At 46.3% G+C, this 27,284-nt stretch overlaps 3 protein-coding genes across 4 annotated transcripts; 2 read left to right on the top strand and 1 right to left on the bottom strand.

The window, feature by feature from the left end:
• The first annotated feature begins 220 nt into the window (after positions 1–220).
• Positions 221–8,333, top strand: snrnp70 (small nuclear ribonucleoprotein 70 (U1)). Its single transcript, XM_056605587.1, is given in 12 exon segments — positions 221–411; positions 851–1,004; positions 1,088–1,205; positions 1,301–1,365; positions 1,449–1,511; positions 1,632–1,713; positions 6,179–6,280; positions 6,595–6,700; positions 6,781–6,874; positions 6,877–6,947; positions 7,073–7,250; positions 7,253–8,333. Coding segments are annotated over 11 exon segments (1,518 nt in total). The 5' UTR covers positions 221–411; positions 851–857; the 3' UTR covers positions 7,745–8,333.
• Positions 8,334–8,516: 183 nt separating this feature from the next.
• On the top strand, positions 8,517–14,169 carry lin7b (lin-7 homolog B (C. elegans)). Its single transcript, XM_056605356.1, has 6 exons — positions 8,517–8,793; positions 9,647–9,765; positions 11,174–11,245; positions 11,429–11,638; positions 12,251–12,414; positions 12,890–14,169. Exons 1-6 carry the CDS (start codon positions 8,718–8,720, stop codon positions 12,909–12,911), a joined length of 663 nt encoding a protein of 220 aa, XP_056461331.1. The 5' UTR covers positions 8,517–8,717; the 3' UTR covers positions 12,912–14,169.
• On the bottom strand, positions 13,858–26,992 carry emp2 (epithelial membrane protein 2). 2 transcript variants are annotated; one of them, XM_056605464.1, is made up of 5 exons: positions 26,781–26,992; positions 20,086–20,342; positions 19,596–19,704; positions 19,175–19,315; positions 13,858–17,154 (listed from the first exon to the last, which is right to left on the bottom strand). In XM_056605464.1, exons 2-5 carry the CDS (start codon positions 20,161–20,163, stop codon positions 16,985–16,987), a joined length of 498 nt encoding a protein of 165 aa, XP_056461439.1. In that variant the 5' UTR covers positions 20,164–20,342; positions 26,781–26,992; the 3' UTR covers positions 13,858–16,984. The 2 variants fall into 2 exon arrangements, with proteins under 2 accessions (XP_056461439.1, XP_056461449.1); XM_056605474.1 differs by having other exon boundaries at positions 20,086–20,246.
• Between the last annotated feature and the right edge of the window lie 292 nt (positions 26,993–27,284).

Here is a 27,284-nt window from a genome sequence, read left to right as displayed (position 1 = left end):
ATTATAATTTATTATTTAGGATTCGTTGCGTTTATATTTTGTGGTTTGTTTTGTAAACGACACATCATTTATATGAAATACTCGAATAATTATGTCATGTCATCAATACAAAAAAGCTTTATGGATAACCACAAGTGTTAAATACGACGGCAGTGTAATCTGCCTTCCGGAGGGGAGGGGCCATGTCCGAATGTTTTTACGTCAGGAACATTGACTTCACGGCACCGCGCCATTTTAATCGAAGAACAAGCGGAATTGAACACATTTACCACGCCACCCCACTGGGATTAAATGCCTGTGCGGCTCCCGTAAATTAATTCGAATTGATACAACTTTACGCAGAAAAGAGGAGCTGAACTACTTTATTAAGATCCATACCCGATTCTGGTGGAGGAAACTGGATGGTTTGAGGTGAGAATTGGCTATTCCCGTCATGTGCGGCCCTTTGAGCTAGCCAGCTACGCTAATGTAGGGTTAGCCGGCTAGCTAGTGATCGTCGAGGACACAATGTAGCTCTTAATGTCATAAGCTATATATATTCGTTGTTTTGGGAAATGCATAATCATATATATTTTTTATACATATACATAATATATATACATAATCAAAACATGTTTACCTTCTAGTTAACATTATCATAGCCTTACGCGAACGAGCTAGTTCGGCCAGAGTGTGTCCAGTGAGTGATTTACGTTAGGAAGTGGGAAGTATAAAGGTTTTGGTTTGGGCCCTCGGTTTTACATTGATCATTACAGTTTGGAGAGTACCAAAATTAGTCAGCTAGAAAGACTAATACATAACGTTGGACCATAATCTAAAGTCGCACATGTTGTGTCCGGATGTTCCCTAGGTAAAAGATGACGCAGTTTTTACCCCCGAACCTGCTGGCACTCTTTGCCCCGCGGGATCCCATTCCTTTTCTGGCCCAGCTTGAGAAGCTCCCCCATGAGAAACACCACAACCAACCCTACAGCGGCATAGCTCCGTTTATAAGGCACTTCGAGGTAAGGATACGTTTATGGTAGTAGTTATCCTCGGATAGAATATTGTCCCTGATGTTAATGTTATGTTATTAATTTGTGAATAGGATCCCAGAGATGCACCTCCACCAACAAGAGCAGAAACTCGTGATGAGCGACTGGAGAGGAAGAGACGAGAGAAGATTGAACGAAGACAAACAGTTGTGGAGACCGAACTCAAGCTTTGTAAGTTTGCATGGTGACTGTTTAATGATCTTGCTGGAGACAATTTCATCAGTTAAACATTCCTAACGTTTGTTCTTATTCACCCATCTCTCTAGGGGATCCACACAATGATCCAAATGCGCAGGGGGATGCATTCAAGACATTGTTTGTTGCACGAGTGGTAAGTGTGTTTGTACCGGTCACTTAAAAATGTCTGTGCAAAGTATCCATGACAGAGATTTAATCTTTATGTTCCCCTTCCAGAACTACGATACCACAGAGTCTAAGCTACGACGTGAATTCGAAGTTTATGGGCCTATTAAACGGGTAAGATGCGACTATTGTTCAGTGCCTCCTTGATATTCTTGACCATGCCAGTGATTCTTCTGTATTCTCTTTGACATGTGGTGTAATCTGTGGTTTGTTCATTTGTGTTTTGTCCTTCAGATCTACATAGTCTATAACAAGAGGACGAGCAAGCCCAGAGGTTATGCTTTCATTGAATACGAACACGAGCGGGATATGCACTGTGAGTACCCACTGCTGACACTAATTCTCAAACCTCAACACATGAGCAAGACTTGGACCTACAGCATTCAATCCGATTATATACACACACGCACAGAAGTTTTGCTTATAGATACCCTTTGTCTTTTCATCAGCATCACATTTTGAAGCAGGATCTATTATTTGTGGTTTGCTTGCCCTTTGCAAGTGTAAACTATTAGATCCAACGTAAACATGATGTTTTTGAAAGCAACTAATACAATTAGTTGAAGTACATTTAGCGTTGTTCAAATTCGATGGGCTTGTGTCTTGTCTGGTGTGTTTTTTTTCGAGCTGACTAATAGCCGTGTGATTTTGGAGGGGGCAATGCGCTGAAGTAGTCCCACCTTTTGTGGTCATTTCAGTCAGCGCTTAATGACTTCGGAATGTTTCCGACCTGAGTTTCTGTAAACCTGAACGTCTTTGCCTGTCGACGGGTTCTTTTGAAATGCTTTGCGTGGTAGTTCTGGAAGAGCAGGTCTCCTGGTGGGAATCCCAATGGTAAGCCCAAGGTCAAATTGGTCGGCAAGCATAAAAATTGTGTTTTGAAGAATGGCGTTGGCACAAGTTGTCTTGTTTTATAACTTATCCATTTCGTGTTTTTATAATATTTAGCAGTGGTTTCAACCCTGGTCATGTTGAGCTTAGTTCTCTTTTCTATCAATATATCGCTACCCTGTCTTGCCTCCTGAGGCATCAGTGGGCCAAAGTATGTAAATTGACACAATGCGCCAGCCATCCCCAACGGTTCTCATTAGGGGTGTAACGGTACACGTATTTGTACCGAGCCGTCACGGTACAGGCACTTCGGTGTGGTTACAGAGGCGTACCGCGGTTCGTAAATGTGGCGTACATGGCGTTAATATGGCGACTGTAAAGGCTTGTTTTGTGATGCAGAATTTAAAACTTGAATTCGGAGTTCCAACCGGACTGTTTAGCCCAAGTATAAAATGTCTGTCGTATGACGCATGTAGTCCGGTAACTTCTCAACCCCAGCGTCCTCGGTTGCTAAGCGACGTCAACGTCTTTGGCGGACTATTACTCTGCTGATCAACACTACGAATGCTGGTGACAAATAAATTGTATAAAGACGCACCTTGTGAAGTAATTTTTTTGCAGGCTGCAAAAAAATGCAGGCTGTGTTCATTAAAATAAATAAACAAATGAAGAACTGTTTTCGGTGCTTGTAGGCCTATCTGCCTTAGACCCCGTTGAAATAATTTTGAAATTGAATTTTGATCGTGCAGTTGTTAAAATAAGCAGATTGATTTCAGGCAAATCATAATAGCCTCTCCCTGTGTCATTGTGTGTGCGTGTATCCGCGGTGCGTGCGTGGGGGGTTCTTGATTGACAGATTTTCGAATATTACTCAAATACTTCTCAGCGAATATCGAATAGTATTTTCGCCAGAAATGCACATCCCTAGCACACGCCTTTTGAAAAGGCACCACCCAGGTGTAACTATCACCGTTGCTGTGGAAAAAAAACGAGCTGTGCAAACCCAGCTCACGACACTATTTCAACAACCCCTGTCTGGGGAATTCAGAAATGCAAATGCCATAACCAAGTTTATTGGTGTTATCATTGCTGCTGACAAACAAGCAGTTTTTTTTTTATTTTCCCCTTATCTTTGAACCGCACCGTGACTTAAAAACCGAGGCACGTACCAAACCGTGACTTTAGTGTACCGTTACACCCCTAGTTCTCATCAATGAAATACAGATCCTGTTGGATATTAAATAGTTGTGGGCCACTAGGCTCTTCAGGACCAGTGTTGTCATACCCTTTGGGTTAATGATCTCAGTTGGGGGGTGGACTTGGAAGGGGAATGTGGGACTCGTGCAGTGTATTAACTGTGTGTTGTTCTCACTGCAGCCGCCAATCTGTGATGGCTATTGGCCAGAGCTGGCTTGCAGATGATGATGGTTATGATACATCTACACCCTACTACCACAGCTCAGTATATGGTTGGTATAATGGGTTTGTATGATGGGTAAGATTTCTTTCCACCCTCCATCTTACTTGGCATAAAGGAGGCGTGTTCCATGGTGAAGGCACCTTTTCTTTAACAGTCGGTAGCGGGTCCTTGTTTTCAGGCGATGCCTACAACAGGCTTTCACCATTCAACACACCCCGGGCCATTATTGTACGGACGGGTGCCCGATGATTTTGCCCTTTTGTGTTAAAGCCACCTCAAGTTAATGCCTGCCAAAAACCAAACTGGCATCGTCAGATAGTTTTACTTCGAGTTCTTGCCCTCGCAGCAGGGCACAGATGCTCCATGATCAACTTATCTATTTGTCGACCCCTAGGTACTGACATGTGCCTCCTTGATGGGTGTAGGGATGCTCTCCTTAGCGTCTACGGCTCTCAGTATGAGGCCTGTATCTGTAGGTTTCTCGCCAAGGATCGACTGGACTTGTATTGATCCAACTGTGGCTAACACTGCTATAGAAATATGTGGACAAAAAATATAGGATGAGGATTGTAGTGCAGCATTTTATGCAGGACTTGGAGGCCTCAGGCACTGCCAAACGTTACTTGTATCTGATTGGGAGCTGGCTTTAATGGAATAGGCTAATGAGGGGACCTTCTTGGTAAATACGACATTGTCTCCTCGTATAGTGTTGCATCCAACACAACATACAGGCGTAGGACAGAAGAACAGCACAGCCTTAATCTCACTCCATCTGCATCAGATTAGACTAGGCAGTTTCACACTCCTATTTAAATACGCTCATCAAACATGGACGAGTTAATGAGTCATGAAGTGAAGCATAAACTTTATAGAATAAGTTCCCTCTATCCAAAGCAAAGTTAGGCCATGAGCATGTTACAGCAATATGTCATGTCCCATCAAACCAAAAGGCACCTCCTAGTTTGGTTGTGTAGCTTCTCCCCAACATGGCGTCTGTGGCTGACAGGGTTTTGGTAAGACCCTTTCTTGGATAGATTGGACTGCTGCCAGTTAAATTCAGTGTAAATGGAGGGGTTGTGGTAAGGCCCCCAGGTCATTTGGCCAGCTGTTGGACTGTATCTGTGTGTGCAGAGTGACTTGGTGAGGGGTACCGGTAAGGCCCTCTAGCTGTGCGTTCCAAGGGGGTCGGTAAGGCCCTCAGTGTGGGTATGGGGCTCTGGTAAGGCCCGTCAGGAAGATGGTTTCGGTTTCTTACTCGACTTGGATATTTGGCTCTCAAAAAGCCCTGCCCGAGGGGACCGTCCGACCCAACAGACCAGTGTAGGAGCCGTCTGGATATCAGGCCTTCATCCCAGGACTGTAAGATACGGTGGCGTGTTTTGGGATGGCTGTGAGTAAGGAGCGAACGGTTGCAGCATCACTTGTTGAGTTTTTTATGTTTATTTATTTTTGACTTTTTAATCAATGGTTTGGTAAGGCAGCTGACTTCCTCATACTTCCTCCAACACCTGTGGCTCAAGCTCTCATTTGCTTTCGGGGCGGATGGGTTTGCAGAGTGGTAAGAGTATCGTTTGGGCTGGGGGTTTGCGTGCTGCGTGCATCTGTCTGAATCTGCAAAAATACAAAGAACTGCAGAATGTAGATAACTGCCTGGTGGTGGTGGTAAGTGGCTTGTGACAATATGTTTTCATACTGAAATGCATTGCTGTAGATCAAAATAACTAAGGTTTTTGTGGCTTAAATTGACAATTTTGAAACTTAAAAGATAGAAATAAAATACCTCAAGTTAAACAACTGCTGATGTGGCGTGCATTCAAAATGTATCGGACATGAATACACACCTTTCACATCTGGGACCTCGTATTTCATCCACCAGCAGGTTAGTACATGAGACTGACGTTAGGTAAGCGATCATGTGATAGGAGAAAGTTAGGAATAAAAGCTTGACTCAATTGTGTCAGTAGTATTTTTATTTCAGTTTTTTTGCATAAAGTTCCCGTAAAACTTAAATCGTAACTTTAAGAAAGTTCCGGATCGGATTATTTGTCATGACGGGCCTGCCAGTGTTGGTGGCATGCCCGTCTGTGGACAGGCTTCTTAAACGGCGTTCTCAGTAGAGGATCATTCACACCCTGCAATAAAATGAGTTTCCAGCCATAAATTAGTTTGGTCAGAAAGTGTCTCCCTACCAGTCTGATCATCTCCTCAACCACAAGAGTGGTTTGTAATGCCAGGTGTGAGCAGGCTATAACCTCCAAAGGCCAAACGCCTTAGTGTAGGGGCGCGGCCTAGACCGAACGCCGGTTAGAACCATGTTGTGGACACTGCGGTGGTGTGGCGGACGCAGTTCTGCTCCCTCCTCTCGACTTTAACCCCAGAGAGCAGCCTTCTGGGCCAGTCCCGCTCCTGGTCAGTATAACCTGCACTCCTCCTTTCCTTAACCCATGCTCGCACCAGTGTCCCCCCCCCGACTCACTCCTGCTCTCCCCCCTTCGTCCTCTACCCCCCCCCCCCCCTCCCCTCCCTTCAGCTGCCTACAAGCACGCCGACGGGAAGAAGATCGACGGGCGCCGGGTGCTCGTGGACGTGGAGCGTGGGCGCACGGTGAAGGGCTGGCAGCCGCGCAGGCTTGGTGAGTCGCTGCCTCCCCCACGACCACGTGTGTTACTGGGCACCCTCTCACGGAGCCACAGCAGCTCTGGAGACTCTGAACCAGTGTTGTGCTGCACCGTAGGATTGGAAATCTAGCAATAGTTTCTATTGAGTGTTTCTTTCAATGCTAAATTGGAAATGGATTAAATCCAGTGGGGAGGATGTGAGGATCACCTCTCCGGGATGCTGGAGAGTTCCCATACTAGCGTAGATTGGCCAGAACTCCATTTGAGAACAGATGGAGAACCTCACCGTACCGGAGCGTTGACGGTGAACTGTGTGGCCCGTTTAAAGGTGGTGGTCTGGGCGGCACCCGGAGGGGCGGCGCCGACGTCAACATCAAACACTCTGGCCGAGACGACGCGTCACGCTACGACGAGGCGCGCCCCATCGGAGGAGGGTGAGTGACCCCCCCCCTCGGCCCTACGTATTGAATGAGTCGGTTCTGTGCCCTTCCTGACGCTCCTCTTCCTCCTCCAGGGAACGCCCCGAGCGAGGAGAGCGGGACCGCAGCGAGCGGCCGGAGCGGAGCCGGGAGCGTGGTGAGCGAGGGGGGGAGCGGGCCGAGCGCGGCGGCGGCGGCGGCGGCGGCCCCGGCGGCGCCGGAGGAGAGCGCGGCGGCGGCGGCGGCGGCGAGCGAGGAGGGGGCGGCGAGCGGGACAAGGAGCGCGGCGAGCGCCGCCGCTCCCCTCCAGGGAGAGGCGCCGGCGCTCCCGCTCCCGGGACAGAGCTCCGGGGATGGCGACGCCCGGGGCGGCGGGGGCCCGGGGAGGAGGTCGGCGGGGGGCGGGAACCGGCGCAGAGACCGGGAGCGGGAGAGGGAGAGAGCGGCAGGCGGGGCCGGCGGGGGCGGCGGCGGGGGCGGGGAGAGCAACAGCCGGGAGAGGAGCCGTGACAGGGAGAGGAAGAGGCGTAGCCGCAGTCGGGACCGCAAGCGGGAAGGGGAGGAGACCGGGGCAAGGGGGCGGACGGCGGCGAGGAGGTGGGCGCGGGCGTAGCGGAGGGCGCGGCCGAGGAGGGCGCCGAGAGGGCGCCGGAGGAGGGCGAGGAGGGCGGGGAGGGGCCCGACGAGCGCAGCAGGGAGCGGGACCGGGGCGACCGCGAGAGGGACCGCAGGCGCAGCCACCGGGACAAGGGCGACCGGGACCGGGACCGCGAGAGGCGCCGCGGCGACCGCGACCGGGACAGGGAGCACAAGAGGGACCGGGGCGACAGGGAGAGGGGCGGGCCCGAGCGCCGCGAGGACAGGCACTCCTCCATGCTGTCCCGGGATGAGATGGGCCCCCAGGAGGAGGTGGGCAACGGGGCGGAGGAGGGCGAGGCCCCGCCGCCCATGGAGGAGTACAGTCAGGACGGGATGGAGCGCGAGTCGATGCAGTCGGGCGAAGGCTACGGCTCCAACGAGAACGGCTTCAAGATGGAGCCCCAGGGGGAGGAGTACTGAGATTGGCACCGTGCTCTTTGATTACTGTCATATGCAATTCTCAGTTGTGTGTGATTGCTACTGTACTAAACTACAGCCCCCACAGCCTAGCCAGTGGGAAGTGTAATTCGTAAGTACTTTATGCCCTTCTTCAGGCCTGTGTTCGTCATTTGGTTCTTCTATAGATTGGGATTTGAACCCCAAAGCAGTGGCACATCGACCAAATAGCAGCAATGTTGAGACGGTGTCCAAAAAATATTTGTAACCAAATTTTTCTAAGTGCGTTTTTCCTTTGTTTCTCTTAAGAAAAGGGGTTAGGTAAACTAAGACAAAGGCCCATTGACAAAAGGGTATGTTGTTAATTATGGAACGACGATGCCATCCTGTTCCATCCTTGTATGGTATTGCCTTAATTTAATCTATCTGATGCTGGAGATTTCCCATTGGATTAACTTAATCGATTTGACCCCAATGCTTCAAAATTGCAAATTGTACATAACCTCACCAAATGTAGAACTGCATGGTCATGAGTGAGTTTCACTGTTTCTTTTTATAAGACTAAATCGAGGAATTCGTCCTCCTCAAAGGAATTGTGTTAATTTTCTTTATTCGAAAATAAACGTTTTTTATCTAATATTTCTCGACTCTTTGGTTTTGTGTTGCATCATTTTGTTAAGCCTGAAGCATAAGACTATGGCACGCACAATGTGAGCTGTCGGGCTAATTAAAATCACGCTTTACCAATCGGTTGCGTAAACGTTGCCTGGGCTATTCCGGACCAGCTTTAGCGTATGATCTGCAACAGAAAAGACCTCAAACGCACTGTAACCTGGATTTATGCCCCTTGGATTTCTTGAGAGGGTTCATACAAACATCGTTTTCACCGTAGCCACTGTATTTAAGTCCTACCCCGGATTTACTAATCGCATCTAGTGGTCTTGGATCGTCCACCCGCCTCCTGCTTCACCGCAGCGCCCGAACAGAGGAGCTCAACATGATGTCATCCTATTATCACTCTGGGAAGGAAACTGACATGGCTACGATGTCAGAGCCGCTTTGCTTAGAAAGAGGTAACTGTATATATGATTGAATCGTGAGAATGTTAATATTACAGCAAGGCTCCGATCTGTGCGTCTTGGAGCAACGCGACATTACGCAGCAGTGCAGGGCGACGTCTTCTGTGGTTAGCCTTGCATAGGCAGCGCTGACTATTTACATTTCTTACTATTAACCAATGTTTTGGCCTTGCATTAGTATTAACAGACGACACGGCTTGCTGCTGGTGTGTGTATGCTGCGAACAGTGAGCTCCACGTCTCTGGATGCCCGGTTCAAATCCCTTCCGATCATATGACATGCTACACTAGTTAGCTTCTGACAGCGATCTCCTGGCTTTGTTATACATTCATCTCTTGTACGCTGCACTGTGTTCCTCACTTGAATATGCTTTGAGCTATGAAATCACATTCCCTAGTCGTTTTCCTTCATGGAAACAAGATGTTATATATCCGAACCTATGCGACGTAACGTTAGATCTTAACGTGAGCAAGTTTAACATTACGATAGGAAGCCTGTCCGATTAAATCTAGGTTAAACTCTGTTTATCGCATGCCAGTCAAAGTAATCGTTTGTTGTATAATTCCTGAATCGATTCAATGCCTCAGGTTTAGGAACGGAAGTAGGACTTTGTTTTGTACCTTTCACTGTTCGTATGTCCGGCATGTGTTCAAAACATTTCATAATAAATCCAGAATTATTGTCTTTAGGTTGGCACAACATCTCTAACTCTCGATGGATTCCATTATATCGAACTTTTATTTTGTCACAATGAAAACATCGAAATCTGGACTTTTGAGGGACCGTTTCTTTGAGTGATCGTTGTCGTCCCAAATCAACTTTCTGTGTTCTCTGCTCGTCATGTCAGACGTGTGCCGGGTGATCGAGCTCCTGGACCGGCTGCAACGCAGCGGGGAACTACCCCCTCCCAAGCTACAGGCCCTGCAGAGAGTCCTGCAGAGCAAGTTCTGTGCCGCCATCAGAGAGGTGAGGATCCCAACAAATCTCCCCCTAGGGCCCCTAGAGGGTTGGATGGTGCAGGAGGAATTGCTCATGACATTGGTGACATAAATATTGCCTGCAAATCGGGTTCAAACTTCACAGCAGGGTGTTTATTTAGCCAATGGTTTCCGTAAAGAGTGGTATGCGAAATCTGATTATTGCCAGAGAATGGAGAATATTCAATACATTGAATTGTTACTATGTTTATACCATTTAAACGAGTAAAGAATATGAACCATTATGAGTTACCACCATTCACCATTCACTACGATTTTATGAAACCAAACGAAACCAAACAAACTGCCCTTTTCCACCAGTTGACAGAAAATGCCGTCATCCCATCTGAGGACTTTGTCTGGAGTTTTTGGAAATTACACAAAATATCATGTATCGACCAAATGTACTACAGATGTGATAAAAAACAATAGGCATTAATACAGTATAATGTTTCAACCTCTTACAGTGGAGCTACTCTTCTCTGAGCCTCTCTATGCGTAGGTATGTCCCCAGGTAGGCTACTAGTTCATACCACCGTCTTCACTGGTGCTGCACCTAGGACGGCCTCCTGACCTTCTTCCTGCACACATGATTGCATTTGCAGATACCAAGGACATGGATAAGAGCCTTTTCCTTGGGTCATTTAAAATGGAGTTTTTCACTGTCATGCATTTAAACTGTCAATCGTCTCTAAATCCTAATCCGGAAGCCCCCGCACTGGACCTAACCCCTGCTCTTGAACAGGCCACCTCTCACCCACTACTCCCCCCCCACCCCTGATGCACTGTGTTGACATATCTGTGTCTGCGTCGCAGTTGTTAACCAAGTAGCACTACCACCTGCACCCATCAACCTGTGGACTAACCTGCTCACTAACCTGATCTATGATGTCTGTAGTCATATACATCCTATAAACCTGGTTTATCATATTTTTATTTTGAGGTAAGAGGGAGTCTGCCCACTAAAAGGACGTTAATTAGTAGTATAATAGCGTTATATTCTGAGGTTTTTTGCTTATTTATTATCCTCGGACAAACCTGAACCTTTATTATTATTATTATTTAAGGCTTGAGATTTAGGGAATGAGATTCAGTGCTTGGTCAAGAGTCAAATCTGTTCATAAATGGTGTAACCACAAAAATACACCCACTACGTATAAATTCATTTTAAAGCATGCCACTTCGATGAGCGTTGTAACTCATTTGATTCAAAACTCAAACACAGGAGACCGGCCTTTCTAACCTGCTTGTCCATGTTTGCATGCCTCAAGTGAACTCACAGACCAATTCCAAGTGTCTAACCACTCTCCTTCCCTCCTCCGGAACTAATGCCTCAATGTCCTTTGGACGCATCGACTGACCAATAAAGTCTTGATATTTATCCTCTTCTACTGCAGGTCTACGAGCAGCTCTACGACACCCTAGACATAGCAGGGGGGCCGGAGGTGCGTGCGCAGGCCACTGCAAAGGTATTTACAACAGACTAAAGGCTTAAAACAATCTTTTATTTCATTTATTTGTTTGACTGGGTCAGGCTGCAAGCAGATGCTACTCGGCAAACTTGAAAATCTGGCCCAATCTGGCAACACTGTTAGTCACTGTCGATGTCATCAAAGGGTATTTTCTTATCGCCCCCCCCGCCCCCACTTCAGGCCACAGTCGCGGCCTTCGCAGCCAGCGAGGGTCACGCCCACCCCAGGGTGGTGGAGCTCCCCAAGACAGAGGAGGGCCTGGGCTTCAACATCATGGGGGGCAAGGAGCAGAACTCCCCCATCTACATCTCCAGGGTCATCCCGGGGGGGGTGGCCGATCGCCAGGGGGGCCTGAAGAGGGGCGACCAGCTGCTCTCGGTCAACGGAGTGGTAAAACACGCGTCCTCTTTCCTTTTACTCAGGACAATATTCTTTGTTAAATTCGATCTATTTTGGACGATGGTATGAGAGCTAGAAACATGTTGGATTTGTTTTTGTGAAATGCCTGTAAATAAGTGAAAGCTACTGGGCGTGCGTTAAAATGGCGCAAATAAGAGTACAAGCTTGTTTTTTTATTTTCCAGACAAACTAGATGATAATAGGAAGCTCTGTAGAATTCATACTCATTCATACTTTTATTCAAAGCGACTTACAATTACTATATTTTTTTCGACAGTAAGTGAACCGACTGCCAATTCCTGTCTTTGCAAGAGAGCCCTTCAATCCGAACAAGTGCTATTAGTAGGCCCCAATACTAAACGCTGTATCGGTATAGCCATACAGGGTTTGTAGCATACGGCTGTTAAAATAAAAAATGACGCTCTGTATCGGCCGGAACTTAAGTTCAGTTATCGGAACCGGCGTCGGGAAGGACATTAAGGTATCGTAACATCTCTGGAGCTAAGCCTGGGGCGCGGGCGGTCGGCCCGTCTCAGCGCCTCAGTCTGCGTCGCTGTGCGGGGCTGGAGGTCACCGTCTCCCGTGTGCGCCGGTCGTCCTCAGAGCGTGGAGGGCGAGCACCACGAGAAGGCGGTGGAGCTGCTGAAGGCGGCCCAGGGCTCGGTGAAGCTGGTGGTGCGCTACACGCCCAAGGTGCTGGAGGAGATGGAGGCGCGCTTCGAGAAGATGCGCAGCGCCCGCCGACGCCAGCAGCACACCAGCTACTCGTGAGGCTCCTGATTCTGTTTCGTTCGCGCCGCCCTTTGGAAGGCGTGTGTGTGTGTGTGTGTGGGTGTGGGTGTGGGTGGGTGGGTGGGTGGGTGGGTGGGTGGGTGGGTGGGTGGGGCATGTATGACTCTATATTTAGGTTAAGTCATTTCTCATCCGTTTTTTCTTTTGAAATCTATTAAAAGAAACACATATTTTCCAAACGTGAGCATTTCTATAGGTTTGTATGTATTTATTATTTTTCTATTGATGAATTTTCTTTTTTTAATCAGTGTTTTTGGTTTTAATTGCGTCTGCATGTTGTTTTTTTATCTATTCAGTTGACTGTTATGTACTGTTATATATATTTAAAATGTTTTCTCTTGTGTGTCTGTATGCAAACAGCCGTAGCACGTTGCATCAGATCAAACATGCCGGTACACCACAGTTGTTTCAACCCAGGGCCCTTCTGCCGTTTGTTCCTTTCCTAAACAGATCGTTGGAGTCCCGAGGTTAACCACGCCCTCCGTTGACCCCCCTCCCAACCCTACTCATCTCTCCCATGGGTGTCTAGACTTTAGCGAGGACGGAGATAGAAAAAATACAAACAACTACCAAAGTAGCCAACCACGACGTGTTAACTATTTCCATTGAGGAAGACGTGTGTAGGTGTTGTGTGCGTTAGTCCCTCCCTCCTCACCTCTTACCTAGATCCTTTATGGAGCTCATTTTGTTGTTCAACTGAGATTTTCTTCCTTCCACTTGAATGCCTATATCCTATTGGAGGGAAGGGATTTATTCCTATACGTGTGTGCGTGTATATGTGTGTTTGTGTGTTTTGGCGTGTCTGCAAACATTTGTGTGTGTGCCTGCGTGTGTCTCTGTGCGTGTGCACACATGCACGTGTGTGTGTGTGTGTGTGGCTGTGTCCCATAGGGGGTGGTGTCCTGATGTGATGTGATGATGTGATGCAGTCGTGGGGGATGGGTTGAAGGACAGCAGCAGCAGCAGCAGCAGCAGCTCGTTGTGACCTTAATATAGTTTGTTTGTGGAGCCACGACCTTTTTAGATGAACCCACTACACACAGGGCGAACCAGGAGCTGGATGGAGTGATATACACAGTATATATGCTATTTGTACTAAGTATTAGGTATTTGAAATGTCTTTATTTATTATTTTATTTATTGTTGTTATTTATTCATGGAATAAAATATATGAAGATTGAACTTTAGTGAAGGCCTTTGCTTTATATTATCTATTTTTTTTTTAAATCAAAGTACATTCAATGAGCTACATTGAGATTTATGTATGAATTAAATAATTGTGAACAATTATGCAAACGACTTTAAACCTATGGGGAGATAAATATTTATAATTTAAATACATTGATCAACATAAATACACTGTTTTGTTCAACGGTGAGTAGAATGGATTGTTTTGTTGTTGGCTACACTGCTATTTGTGCAGGTGTTGGACTGTGAACTAATCGATGTCATGTATTCAGGTGACACAAGTTCACCAATTAAAAATAGTGCATCAGTCTAAATGTGTAGCTCAATAGACACTATCACAAACAATTGAATCATTAATAAACCATTCTTTATTGGGTTTGTCAACACTGAAGGAACGGTTTGATAAGTATTCTCGAAGAGACGTTCGCTTTGGAGCAGTGTTTCAGCACCACGGATAGCACAGTTGTGTAAAATAGAGAAGCGGCCACTAGATGGACATTGGGAAAACGACGAGATTATTATCGGAGTCCGCTTTGGACAGATCATTTATCTGAATTGTCATTTTCTTTGGTCGATATGTTTCAAGTCATCGTTTGGACATCATTTTGTATCCTGAGCGTGTTCAAATTTTGCTCACATTAAAACGAGACATATTAAGGAAATAGATGTGTAGAGGCAATTGTATTCAATGCACGGACAAATGTTATACAATAAAGGAGAAACTTTCGATCTAGTCTCGAAGTCGGGCCTATTAAAAAATAACAAAATGCTTGTCACAAAAATAACCGTTGTGCCTCCCCCTACCGGCGCCCGATGAACAATCTTGATTTAGCTCCAAGCTCAACAACAGCAGCTCGCGTTATTATAGCAGAGGGAACAGCAGTGTTGTCAATCCAGTGATATCAATTTTATTCAATATAGTGAAATAATCAAATGATCACACAGGGTTACATATCCAGTTTGTTTTGCAAAATAAATGTATTGAGCTCAACAAGAGTTGAGCCCAGTAGCTCGTTTGGTAGGCCTCTACTTAATTAGGGAAAACTGAAAACATTTACACAACAGATATGTTTAATGTTGCAGGCTATAGCACAGACATTCTTGTCCTCTTATCAAAACCATTCCACTGTTTTAGCCTTTGATGATATGCTTTCAATTTAAAATACATATATTGATTTTAGACAGCCAAACAATACTTTAGTTAAATGAAAACATTACAAGAAGGACGTGTACACGTGTGCGACGTCTTAAGTAAATGTCCAATGTTTGATCCCCCTCAGAAGAACTATTGAAAAAATTGAAAACATACAGGTACAAATATGATATGTAGGCCAAACACACGCATACAAACCACCAAAATCACAGAACAGTGTTTCTCTCTGGTCGAGTTTTGTATTGTACAGTCACAGATTGTATTCACGGTAAAACATGGAAACAAGTTTCTTGGTTGAAGCAAACCGAACGTGTTGTAATTAATACTTCAATGACCAAGACAAATATTTAAAAGGCACAGCGCTAAACACAAAACAAAATCGAATCAAATCACTAAATAAATTGACCTAAGACATTTTCAACACTACAGATGGAAATGATGTTCCCCTTGTATTCTTTGAGTCCCACTTACTCCAATTCTTTCACCATAAGCAAAACATATTTTATTAATAGTGAAAAAAAAGGTTAAATAGAATTACTGTGATGTTAATGCTGCTTCTTTGCTGTAACAAAGGAATTTCCCCTCCGGGGGATTAATAAAGTTGTATCTATCTATCTATCCGTACATCTGTATATTATAATCTTGGGCCAAAATGCTGAAACACACACACAAGCACAAACCCTAGGTGCTCCAGTATGTTGCTTACATCATTCCAGTACTGATGTTAAATTGGCCTAACTTGTTAATCCAAAAAATCCTAAAGATATTATCAAAAATTATCTTAATAAAATAAGGATTCCTCATAAAGCATTTTGATGATTAATGCCAAGAACAGGGTGATCCAGTCTAGATCTCAAGTTAATACCAGGCTGAATATTACCTCAGGCTTGGCTCTAATATATGCCCTTGGTCTGTCCAGGGAAGCCACAGGTAGAAGGTGGTGTTTTGGAGCTTCACTTTAGCATTGGAGAATGACAGGTAAGAAAATAGCAAAGCAAAAGAAAATGGAAAAAACATTTGATCTAACATGTTTCGCTGGACTTCAATCCGACAATCTGAATATTTAATTGCTTTTATGCTCTAGTGGTTTGAAACAAATAAATAGCTATCCCATTTTCATATCTTTTCATAATATAAAAGTGTGCAGTGTGTTTTTTTTCCTATGCACACCTCAAAAAGAAAACGTAAAAAGTCACAGCACATAATTGGTTCCTTCCCATCATTAGAACACAAGAGTCAGTTACATAACAAAAATATAGAAATATAATAAGATAATCCTACATCGGTCTTCACACCAAACCTCTATTATACCTCGATTGTGTGTATGTACACAGGTGTGCATACACATTCTTATGGAGTTAGAATCATGCCAAAACCCCGCACACACGCAAAACACGTTTTGCGTGTGTGCAGGGTTTTGGCATGGGTTTTGCGTGTGTGCATGATTCTAACTCCATACATTCTTCCTATTCATATTATGCAAAGCAGTTGTAGTACTAACTTCTATTATACACACAAAGCAAATATGTACAGATCGATTTCCTTGAACACTAGCTTTAGCACGTTACTAAGTCCTCTCCTGTTTGTGTGAGACGTCTGCATCTCAAAATATTTCAAAATAATTCCTAGGCTTTGATTGGTTTGGTTTAGTAACGGGAATGCGATAAGTGTGACCTCAGTGTTGTAGCAGTACACGCTATAGTGATGCTATATTGCAGTGAGATTCATGGTGAGTGGAATTGAGGGGAGTTCAATGCACGTGGCCGTAGTGTGTCTCTATATCTGCACTCTGTGTCTGCATGTGTGTGTAAGTGTTTGTGTGTTTGATGCACGATGCAGAACATCCTGATGAGTAACTTGACACACAACAGCAGCCTAACTTTTGCCCATTGAGTTAAATATCTATATATATATATGTATGTATATATATATATATAAAAGCTAGAGGGAGCCTACCATACCATACCTTCAATTTAGATAGAGTAGAGCATGCCAGCCAAAGCCATTGTTTCACCAACAAGCCGACACTTGATTAACTCCACTAAGACCCCTTCCTGCATGACAACCTCAGACGACACCAGAGACCCGGCTGCACACCCCACTTTGAGAGTTGGCGTGGTCCAAAAGCAGCAGCCTGAGCTCCCCTCTGACCTTCAGCGATGGTGGTACAGCTCTCTGGCGCTCTGTCGGGGCAGGGCCGGTCCTTATTTGCGCTTGCGGAGGACCAGGTACATGATGCCGCTCAGCAGGGTCATGGGGAAGCTGGCCCAGGCCAGGTAGAAGGAGGAGCTGTAGGTGCCCGCCCGCAGCTTCGGCTCGTGGAAGCTGTCCTTCTGCGCCGTGTACACAGACGCCGCCACCATCACGCAGACAGCTGTCGCCCAGAGGAGGAGGAGGAGGAGGAGGAGGAGGAAGGAGGAGGAGGAGGAGGAGGAGGAGGAGGAAGTGGAGGAGGAGGAGAAGGAGGAGGAGGAGGAGGAGGAGGAGGGGGAGGAGGAGGAGGAGGAGGAGGAGGAGGAGGAGGAGGAGGAGGAGGAGGAAGTGGAGGAGGAGGAGGAGGAGGAGGAGGAGGAGGAGGAGGAGGAGGAGGAGGAGGAGGAGGAGGAGGAGGAGGGGGGAGGAGGAAGGAGGAGGAGGAAGTGGAGGAGGAGGAGGAGGAGGAGGAGGAGGAGGAGGAGGAGGAGGGGGAGGAGGAGGAGGAGGAGGAAGTGGAGGAGAGGAGAGGAGGAGGAGGGGGAGTAGGGGTCACGTCAATGGATAGCCTTTATAAAGCGCTTTGATCCAAAGCGCGTTACGATCTTGCCTGACGTTCACCGATTCATGCACACGTTCACACGCCGACGTTGGAGTCAGCCATGCTCAGCGACGGGAGCGGTTAGGGTTGGGTGCCTTGCTCAGGGTCACCTCACACCCTCACGTTTAGGGCGTTTAGCAGACGCTTCTAACCAAAGCGGAGTACATTTGTACAGAAGTGGTTCCCGTTCTCTGGGGGGATGTCTGCTCTGTTCTCCGTGCCTGCATCGGATGTGATGCTGAGATCTTTTGCTTATATCTGAACAACGAGGGCCGCTTCAGCCTCTGTCCGATACCTTCTCCTGTGGCGCCTACTTTTCCCATCTGGGATTAATAAAATGCCATCTTATCATATCTTTACAGAAAGTAACGAAAGTAGCAAGCATAATTGTGTCACGATCCTACTGTTGGGTAAGGTTAAGCTGGTTGGTAACTGGTGGTCATGGTAACGGTGGGAGTGGCTCCCTTGATTGGTTGATTGTGGTCACCTGGGGGATCCAAGATGGTGGATACACACAGCATGGTGGCCAGTGGTTACAGGCCCTGTGGTTAAGACTTCGTAAAGCCATTCACCCAGATGCCAGTACACACCAGAGCTAAGGAGTCCAACGGGGGAACGTGACCGCCCCTTCACCGTCTTGGTTTGTCGAGTGTTTGTCTAAACATGTAAACCATAACTGAACGAGACAGCTATCGTTCACCCCAACGCTTGGGCTATCTCCATAGCCAGAGAGGGAAGGACCAGCGCTCACCAGGAACCCAGGTGAGGCACTACACACCTGCCCCGGAAGACGACGCTGAAGTTGGCATCCGATTCGCAGCATCCGATTCGGCAGCTGGTCCAGTTTAAATCGGTCCTGATTGAAAACCACTACACCTAGACTCTTCAAATCTGGACTAAATGATCACAGTGAGGCTATACATTATGTAAAACATATTTTCAGATTTGTGAAACCTTTACCCTATTTGTGAAAATGCAATACAGGCTCATTTAGGGGTCCAGACCCGCATTGCATTTTCACAAATAGGTAAAGGGTTCAAAAATCTGAAACTATGTTTTACATAATGTATAGCCTCACTGTGATAATGTAGTCCAGATTTGAAGAGTCTAGGTGTAGTGGTTTTCAATCAGGACCGATTTGAAGATTCTAAGTGGTTTTCAAGCCGAATCGGATGCTGCGAATCGGATGCCAACTTCAGCGTCGTCCCCGGAAGCTAGTGGCCTACCAGCTGTGGTTGTACCACGTATGTGTCTCGACTCCTGCCTAGACAGAGAGCCGGTTTCCCCTAGACACCAGTGGGGTCGTGACAATTGCATCCCGTAAATGCAGAATACATTTTCATGAAACATTTGGTATTGTTGACTTCAACCTATTGTAGTACAGTATACAAAATAGAAATATACTTAAAGATACTATTGGCTGTTATCTAACACTATACACTATCGGTCATGTTTAACTCAAACACAGCGCCCAGTGCAGGCCAATGTTCACGCTGAACTCCATCTGTCCGTGTGCACGTCTGCAGGTGTGCCCGTGTGTTGACCTACCGGCCCCCAGGTGAGGGTGTGTGAACAGCGCGGTGGGCGGGCGTCGACTTACAGGCCAGCAGCTGGATGATGGCGGTGAAGACGAAGCGCTCGCCCTGCCGCAGCCTGAAGAGCTGCAGGATGAAGACGAAGAAGGCCATGCAGCACAGGATGGTGGACAGGATCATGGTGGCCTGCACCGTCTGCAGGTAGGCTGGGGGGGGCAGAGCATGGGCCGTGAGGGGCGGGGCTACAGCGATAAAGGGGAGGGGCTACAGTGTTGAAGGGGTGGTGCTACAGTGTTAAAGGGGCGGTGCTACAGTGTTAAAGGGGCGGGGCTACAGTGTTAAAGGGGTGGTACCACAGTGTTAAAGGGCTGATATCACACACACACACACACACACACACACACACACACACACACACACACACACACCACACACACTAACCCACACACACACACACACACACACACCCCCCCATCAGATGGTTACCTGCGTCTGCAGTGTGGCTCTTGGCCACGGAGTAGCACGTCTCATTGCAGGTGAACCACAGGTCTGAGTAGTACACGTTTTCAGTGGAGGTAGAGACCACCCACCATGACTGGAGAAACACACACAGACACAGACACAGACACACACACACACACATATAGAGAAAGAGACAAATCGGTCAGTCTTAGCTATCTAGTGAAAGTGTAACGATTGCTATGTTTGTAGCTGTTTAGCGGCTGGGTTCTGGCAGGTAAAACACATGTTCTTTCTTCATTAACGTATCGAGAAACTTGACTCAAACAAACCAAATTCATTAAGTTTGAAACATGTTTCCATGGCCCGATGAGCTATGGCATTCAGGTCGAACCTTCAGGGGGCAGCATATTAAAACCCACATCAACTCCCGAACACAGAGCCAATGACGCACACAAGACACTACATTTCCCAGGATCCTCTCTGTCTCATCCAGGGTCTCTTGAGTCGCACTCACGTTGTATATGGTGGCTGCAAACAGCAGCGCAGCTGAGGCCAGATGGAACACGATGATCAGGGCTAGGACGATCAACATGGCTTCTCGGTTCTCGCTCTAGCCGGACGACTGTTTCTTGACTGCTTGACGTCTGGATTGTCTTCCCCGGGGACTAGCTCCTCCTGGATTGAGAGGAGAGCTGGCTGTTTTATGAAGCAATCGCCTCGTTGGTGGTCGTGCAGGCGGACAACAAGGCTTGTTCCTGTGACTGTGGAGGTCTGTGGAGAGAGGAGCATGTTTTAACACACACGTACGGGTGTAAACGTGCTAGACGGTACTAATACTGGACAGTGGCAGTCAAGGGTGTGGGAGTTTCTACTCATTTGTGCCTTTATCACGTTTGCTGCTTAATGATCTACATCCCAAATGGAGTCAATACACTGTTTGCCATCTGTGTGTGTGGGTTTGTAATGTGATGTTTGTCCCCTGACCGCTAGATGGGGTTAGTGTAGTAAGTAGGGGGACAGAGATGTTTTAAAGACATGGCCTGTTTAGTCTGAAGCCGGCCAGCTGTCCCGTCTGCAACCAATTAGCCAAATATTCCCAAACAAAACATTGAAAATGGCAGTATAATGACATGGGCCCCCTAAATATTTATATTCTCAAAGTTTTGACTCCAATTAATGTCACATTTAAGCTACACTGTATTTTATGTGTTCATGTTGAAGTTTATATGCGTGTGTGTGTTTGTCGGCGTGTGTGTTTGTGTGTGTGTGTGTGTGTGTGTGTGTGTGTGTTGCATGAGTGTGTTTCCCGCAAGCGATACAATATTTACTATATAAGCCTTTGTCTAGACTAGGACTCGATGAAAGATCTGAAGAGGTCTTTATTTAGCTCTTAGAAAAGCAAACCAACATAAATGGTATGGTTGTTACACTTCAGAGTCTTTGGCATAGAGTAAACAGTACTTTGGTGCATGTGAATCAAAATGGCCGCATGCGCCTATACCAACCTGACAATAATCATAGAGAATAAAATACATAACGCTTGAATGGAAATAGGATGATTGATTTTGTATCCTAAATCTGCTGTGATATCAGAAGATCTGTCGCAGTAAAAGTATCATCGAACAGCATCACGGTGTTTCAAAGTTATTTACCGTGACACAGGCCAAACAAAATTCCTGAAATATACTTGAAATAGGCATTGTGTGTGAGTCACTCCTATTGACTCATGTGATGTGAATATTGTGCTCAACATCTGGTTGTCTCTTGCTCAACACTCTGGGATGGGTCATTGCGTGTTACACAGAGCCTAACATCGATACAGACTACTGTGTTCAGATTGTTTGGAGGATTCTGATGGTGATGTAGAGTTAAGGTAACGTCACCTTGCATCACTTTAACGGTCATGACTAACTAGCATTAGCATGCGGCATCTCCACAGGGACAAAAAGGACTCCGTTCAACCCTTGTTTGATTAAATCAGTTCACCTACTAATGAGAGGGAGTGTGGCACATTATTTTGTGTTTATTAAAAAAGAAACTTGGCTTTTTTCCAACAGATGAGAACAGCTTACTGCCTCATACCCGAGTCTGCTTCTGACTGGCCTCCGGCAACATAAACTCTGTTCCCCCAAAAGATTTGGACCAAATTCAGACCACTGACCCGACAGAGTTGAGGTTGCATTCTTACACAACACAGAAATGTCTTATAACAGATATAACCCTTTCCAGATCTTTCCATGAGTCTACATCCGCACGCTGTGTGTTGTCTAGTGAGGCTTAGACACATGGGAAAATTATGAATGAATGAATAAACATTCAGATAGAAATGATTTGAGTTGGAGTGGTGCGTTTGACCCGGGCACTACGAACACACATACCGCCCGCTCCAACCGCCCGCAAGCTCCTGTGGACGCTGAGTAGGCAATAGCAGGAAAGAGGTTCACAGCCAACATGCCTGCTATCAGCCACACAGCCACAAACGCGCACACACACACACACACACACACACACACACACACACACACACACACACACACCCAGACAGCAGGAATTAGGCCTCTGCGCCAAACGGGAGTCCCAGTAAAAACATAAAAAACACTTTGCCCTTCAGACAGGAAGCTGTGTGCTCAACAGTCTTTGTGAAGTATGTGCATCCCTGGAGCATGTGTGTTTTTTTTGTGTGTCTGTTTGTGTGTGATTCTTTGTGTGTGTGAGTGAGTGTGTGTGTGCATGTGTGTGTGTGTGTGTGTGTGTGTGTGTGTGCCGCAGACCACGCTGTCCGAGTGGCCGGGACAACAACCGCCAAGTCTCAGTCATCTCTGAGGTCGACTTTGAACACATGAACTCCACCATGGAACGCACCGCTGTCACCCGAAGGGATTGTGTTGGGTGCAACTAACCCAAAAACATTTAGAGGTGTACTAAGAATGTGGTTAAGATAGTACAGAGGCGGTTGTATGCTAAGGAAAGCAATTTGGAGCACAGCCTTGTTTCCTATGTTATATTCTCAGTTTTGATTTTTTATAAACTATGACATGGTTTGTAGCATTTGGAAAAGTGTAGGGCCGACCATAGTGAGAGCGTGGGCCACGAGGCTTCACAACTAGACCTAGAGGTCTGCTTCGGAACTGCAGTGTGTCCCCAAAAGCATTTCTTCATTTAGACGGTCTACAGAAGAAAAGAGACACACAAACCATGCTATGACCACAAACAAATTCACACCACTACAAACGTCTGCCAGAACAATTGTTCACGATGAGAGGGAGCGAGACAGAGGGAAATGTCTGAAAAAAAGGTCCATACTGTGTGTGTTTGTGTGTGTGTTTGTGTGTGTGCGAGGGCAACAGACGAATGAATAATGATGAGTGGGAGAAACACTCATAGTGGCGCTGAATCACAGCTCCAAATACACAAGTATATCCATTTGGCAGCAAATATCGAACAAACAAGGGGTGGTAGTTCGGTAGTTGGAATGACGTGGGAAGGCTTGTTATGGCAGATCGACTGTCCGAACCGATGGTCATTTAGCATCGTGGGCTATCTAGCCTCCACATTTTGGCACTGCAATCGTTTGCGTGTCAGACAGACAAACAACAGGCATGCCTCTTCTCCACTCAGCCTTATGATGGAGGAGAGGGGGGGGTGGCTGGCTAACTGTGCAAATTAAGTGTGTGTGTGTGTGTGTGTGTGTGTGTGTGTGTGTGAGTGTGTGTGTGTGTGTGTGTGTATATGTGTGTTTGTGTGTGTGAAAAAATGCTGACTTAATGTCTATTTTTTTCTCTTTTCATAAAACACAAAGCCACAGAGTCTCTGGGCCTCTTAGTCTCATTCTACTCCGATATCTTTCTATCTCACTATCTCTTTCTCTCTCTCTCTCTTTTTTTTCCTCTCTCTCTCTCTCCTCTCACTCTCACTCTCACTCTCACTCTCACTCTCTTTCTCTCTCTCTCTCTCTCTCTCTCAAGTCAGTTTCAGATTGTTCCCCCTTTGGGATTCGGTCACAGGTCATTGTGAGATACATTAACATAGTTTACAGACCGAAACTCAGCCTGTGGGGGAAGAAACAGAAACAGCCACAGGATACAAGCAGCTCAACGTGTGCCGCTGTCTCCCTGCGGGGCAGAAGGCTGAAGGGGTCGGTCTATGTAAGGAGCAGTGGACGAGCATAGCAAGGCACCTTTGACATGCATTTACTGCTAGCTAGCTGCCGTACCAGTCACACAACATCTGCCTGCTCCTAAACACACCTCACACGTTCAGAGAGCAGTCTGTTCCGTATCCATCGGACCGTTTGGTTCTTTTGGAACAGTTTGTTAAACATAATGTTAATTACTTACTTATCACAGACGTATACAGAAGAACCACGCCAACCAACGGGGCAGTTTCAACTACAGTTTTTATTTGTGTTTGGGGGGCCTGTTTGTGTGCGTGCGAGTCTGTGTATACACAACAATAGCGGTCCCCTGTCTTATTTTTACATAAAACACAAATAACAGAGCTTATCCTGGAGCTAGGCCAGTGACCACACAACCGGGAAGCTGTGTGGTCACTGGTACACACACACACACACACACACACACACACACACACACACACACACACACACACACACACTGGGTGCTGCGTTGTTACCACAACAGTGCAACTATTTCAGTGCTCCCAGTAACTCCACAATAAAAGCGGGAGACACATCTCTGAAAAACCTGATGTCTGGCAATTCCACTTTCCTGAATGAGAGGAAGAATGTTGAGAGAATGATGAAGGACGTGGAATTTAATTTGGTAACTACTTCAGCAGATTTGCAAACCGCAGGGGATCCACTGGTGATTTAGCCGTTTGTGGCTCAAAGCCCAAAACAGAGAGGCAATTTCCTAGATTGGGGACAGAGCGAGGGGTCCCAGAGTTCAGGAGCTTCAATGGGAAGTATCTTCCCGGAGGCCACCAAGAAACCAACCGACAATATGTCATGCTCAGATCTGTTAGTACTATAATTATTAAATATGAATATCTGCAGTGTTGCGGTTGCTTTTCAATTAATCTTTCTTGTGTGTTAAATCATTTCATTTCGAATGCATCAACAACGGATTGAGTAACGGTTTGGTGCACCACTATCTATCAAGAACCATGAGATGTTCCACGATTCATGGTTTTGTAAAACCAGACATCCACAATCCAAAGTGTAGAAAACTAATGTCAGTGGCCTTCCCGCTCGTCATTTCATCGGTCGCAACGGTTCCGTCTCCGTCCCTACACGTTTATACGAAGGTTACATGAGAGTTCCTGGGGGTGTGGCTTTAAAGGAAGCACCTCCAGGAGGTCCTCAAGCCTGATGGCTCTGTGATGTTCCTCCACCACAATAGCCTTCACCGTGCCGGCACAAAGGCTGTGAGGAGGGTGTTGACGGAGGGGCTGAGACAACAAAGAGGCGGGTGCTGTTTTGTTTGGGTGGAACTTGAAACCTCCAATCTGACCATTGGTGTGTGGGGACCGTCTCACCACGGACGCTGTTTCTCGTCATGGGTTTGGTTCACTGCAGAACCCTGAACCTAACCTAACCCTAACACTAACCACATTCTAACAGGAGACACAACTTTAAACAAATGTCTTTGTCAATTTAAATACCCTGAGGATAACTAATAAAATAAAAATGATGATGATCTTAACGAATCGCACGTTGATTTCATCCGTAAGACTTTAATTTAGTCCTGGAGACAGAGTGGGGCTGACATTGTGGTTACATGCAGCACAGCAAGACGTCCTCTGTCTCCAGTGTGCATGCACCACATTCTGTCCGTCATCAGCACATGTTTGCATTGGAGCCGTCCAACACTGAGTCCTTGTGGCCTACGTCGGGCCATCTTTTAGCCATGCCGAGGTGTAATGAGGTTATGGACGTTCACATCACACTGCACACATTGTGAAGGAGAAGGAAATGTACATTCTTGGAATACAGAATGACGTGCAATTGGTGTGTGTGTGTGTGTGTGTGTGTGTGTGTGTGTGTGTGTGTGTGTGTGTGTGTGTGTGTGTGTGTGTGTGTGTGGTGGTGTGTGTGTGTGTGTGTGTGTGTGTGTGTGTGTGCACTCGGAGGCTTTTGTAAATTTTCCACTGGTTGTCATGGTAATGTGTGACATAACCATATCAATCATCGTTAATAACTAATACAAATAATCTGTATTATAATAATATGTAAAAGATATTGCCTAAAATGGGGCATAAATGTGATGTTTCAATCTAATGCTTATGGCTCAGTCAGCCTACGCTAAGATGGAAAAGTATCAAAAATGTGGCTTCTTCGTGTCATAAATATGTTTGTTTGGGTTTAACAAAGTCTCATTTGCCGAGTGGAATCTATAGCATCAATAACATGATCGGGACTTAGATGGCAAATTAATCAAGTGATCAATTCAGACATGAAGCTTTCTCTGTGTCCTTTGAACCAAGTGATAAATTCAGACATTAATCTTTTCTCTGCGTCCTTCCGTGTTATGGGTTCCAATTTACAACGCAGGGGGGCGCCATACTAAAAAACATATGCCTCGTAAACCACGTTGGCTGAAGCATAACTTTCCAAAAGTCCGCATGGAGCGTTTCCCAAGCTGTTGGGGCACCATGGGTAGGCCTTTCGTGTGTTTTATTTGTGATAATATCCTAATATCGGTAGGCGTACGTGATAACAACGAAATAATCTCTCTCTCTCTCGCTCTCGCTCTCGCTCTCGCTCTCTCTCTCGCTCTCATTCAGGCACGCCCGCACGCTTGCACGCTCGCACACACGCACACACACGCACACACACGCACACGTGCGCGCGCCCCTGACAGCATTGACAGGAAGGTAGAATAGTATAGTAGAATAGTATGGTATAGTAAGTAAATTCAGCCAAAAAAATCAAGAAAATGTCGAGCGCGACTTGAAAAGAACGCCCCTCCAGCGACCCATAAAATAAATAAAACAAATATACTTTCACCTTATTTGTTAGGAGGCAAGGACAAGATACGAAAACAACACCTTAGGATAGGTTATGAGGCAAGAACTAAAGACGACAACAACACTCGCTCCACACCGTTAACTGGCTGTAGGCGAGCGCTGGCGACGTGCTGATATGAAAGTTTTGCATGTGAAAGTCCCGCATGCCATGAAGCTTTGCACGAGAAATAAAGTATGCAGTACTAGTTTAGATCATTAAAACAAAGTAGAATAACGACTCACCCGCTCATTGACCAGAGGGAAGACCAAGCAACGCAGTGATGGGGACTTTAGCGGGACTGGGAGAGAGTAGGAGGTCGGCGGCGATTCCAATGACTAGGAAACCAAACGTGACCGACGGCCAATTGCGATTCTCGTAGTAAAAAAAAAGTTAGGCGTGTTCACACTGCATCGCTTGTCGGGGACGCGCGCGTCCGGCTCGGTCCGAGCCTGCTCTGGGACCTCTGGGTGTGGTTTAAAATTAAATATTGGGAGGAGACGTGTTTGTGTGAGTGTGTGCGTGTGCGTGTGGACAACGTCGACACATGAGAAGTAGGCCTATATGTTGACCAGAGTCTAAACTCGGACTATAGGGGCATAATGGGAGAGTGGAAAAGCAGCGAACCATTATTTAAACTCCAGGACACGAGAGTATATGAATTAAAACCGGCCGCGAATGAAAATGTTAATCCTGAAGAGGAGTAAAGAAGCGTAAAGAAGGAATCGTTGGACTATGAAATTAAAAAA

The sequence above is a fragment of the Gadus chalcogrammus genome, chromosome 2 (genome assembly GCF_026213295.1).
Source record: "Gadus chalcogrammus isolate NIFS_2021 chromosome 2, NIFS_Gcha_1.0, whole genome shotgun sequence".
NCBI lineage: Eukaryota > Metazoa > Chordata > Actinopteri > Gadiformes > Gadidae > Gadus > Gadus chalcogrammus.
The sequence above is the reverse complement of the archived record's forward strand: the minus strand, read 5'-3'. Positions and strand labels throughout refer to the sequence as shown.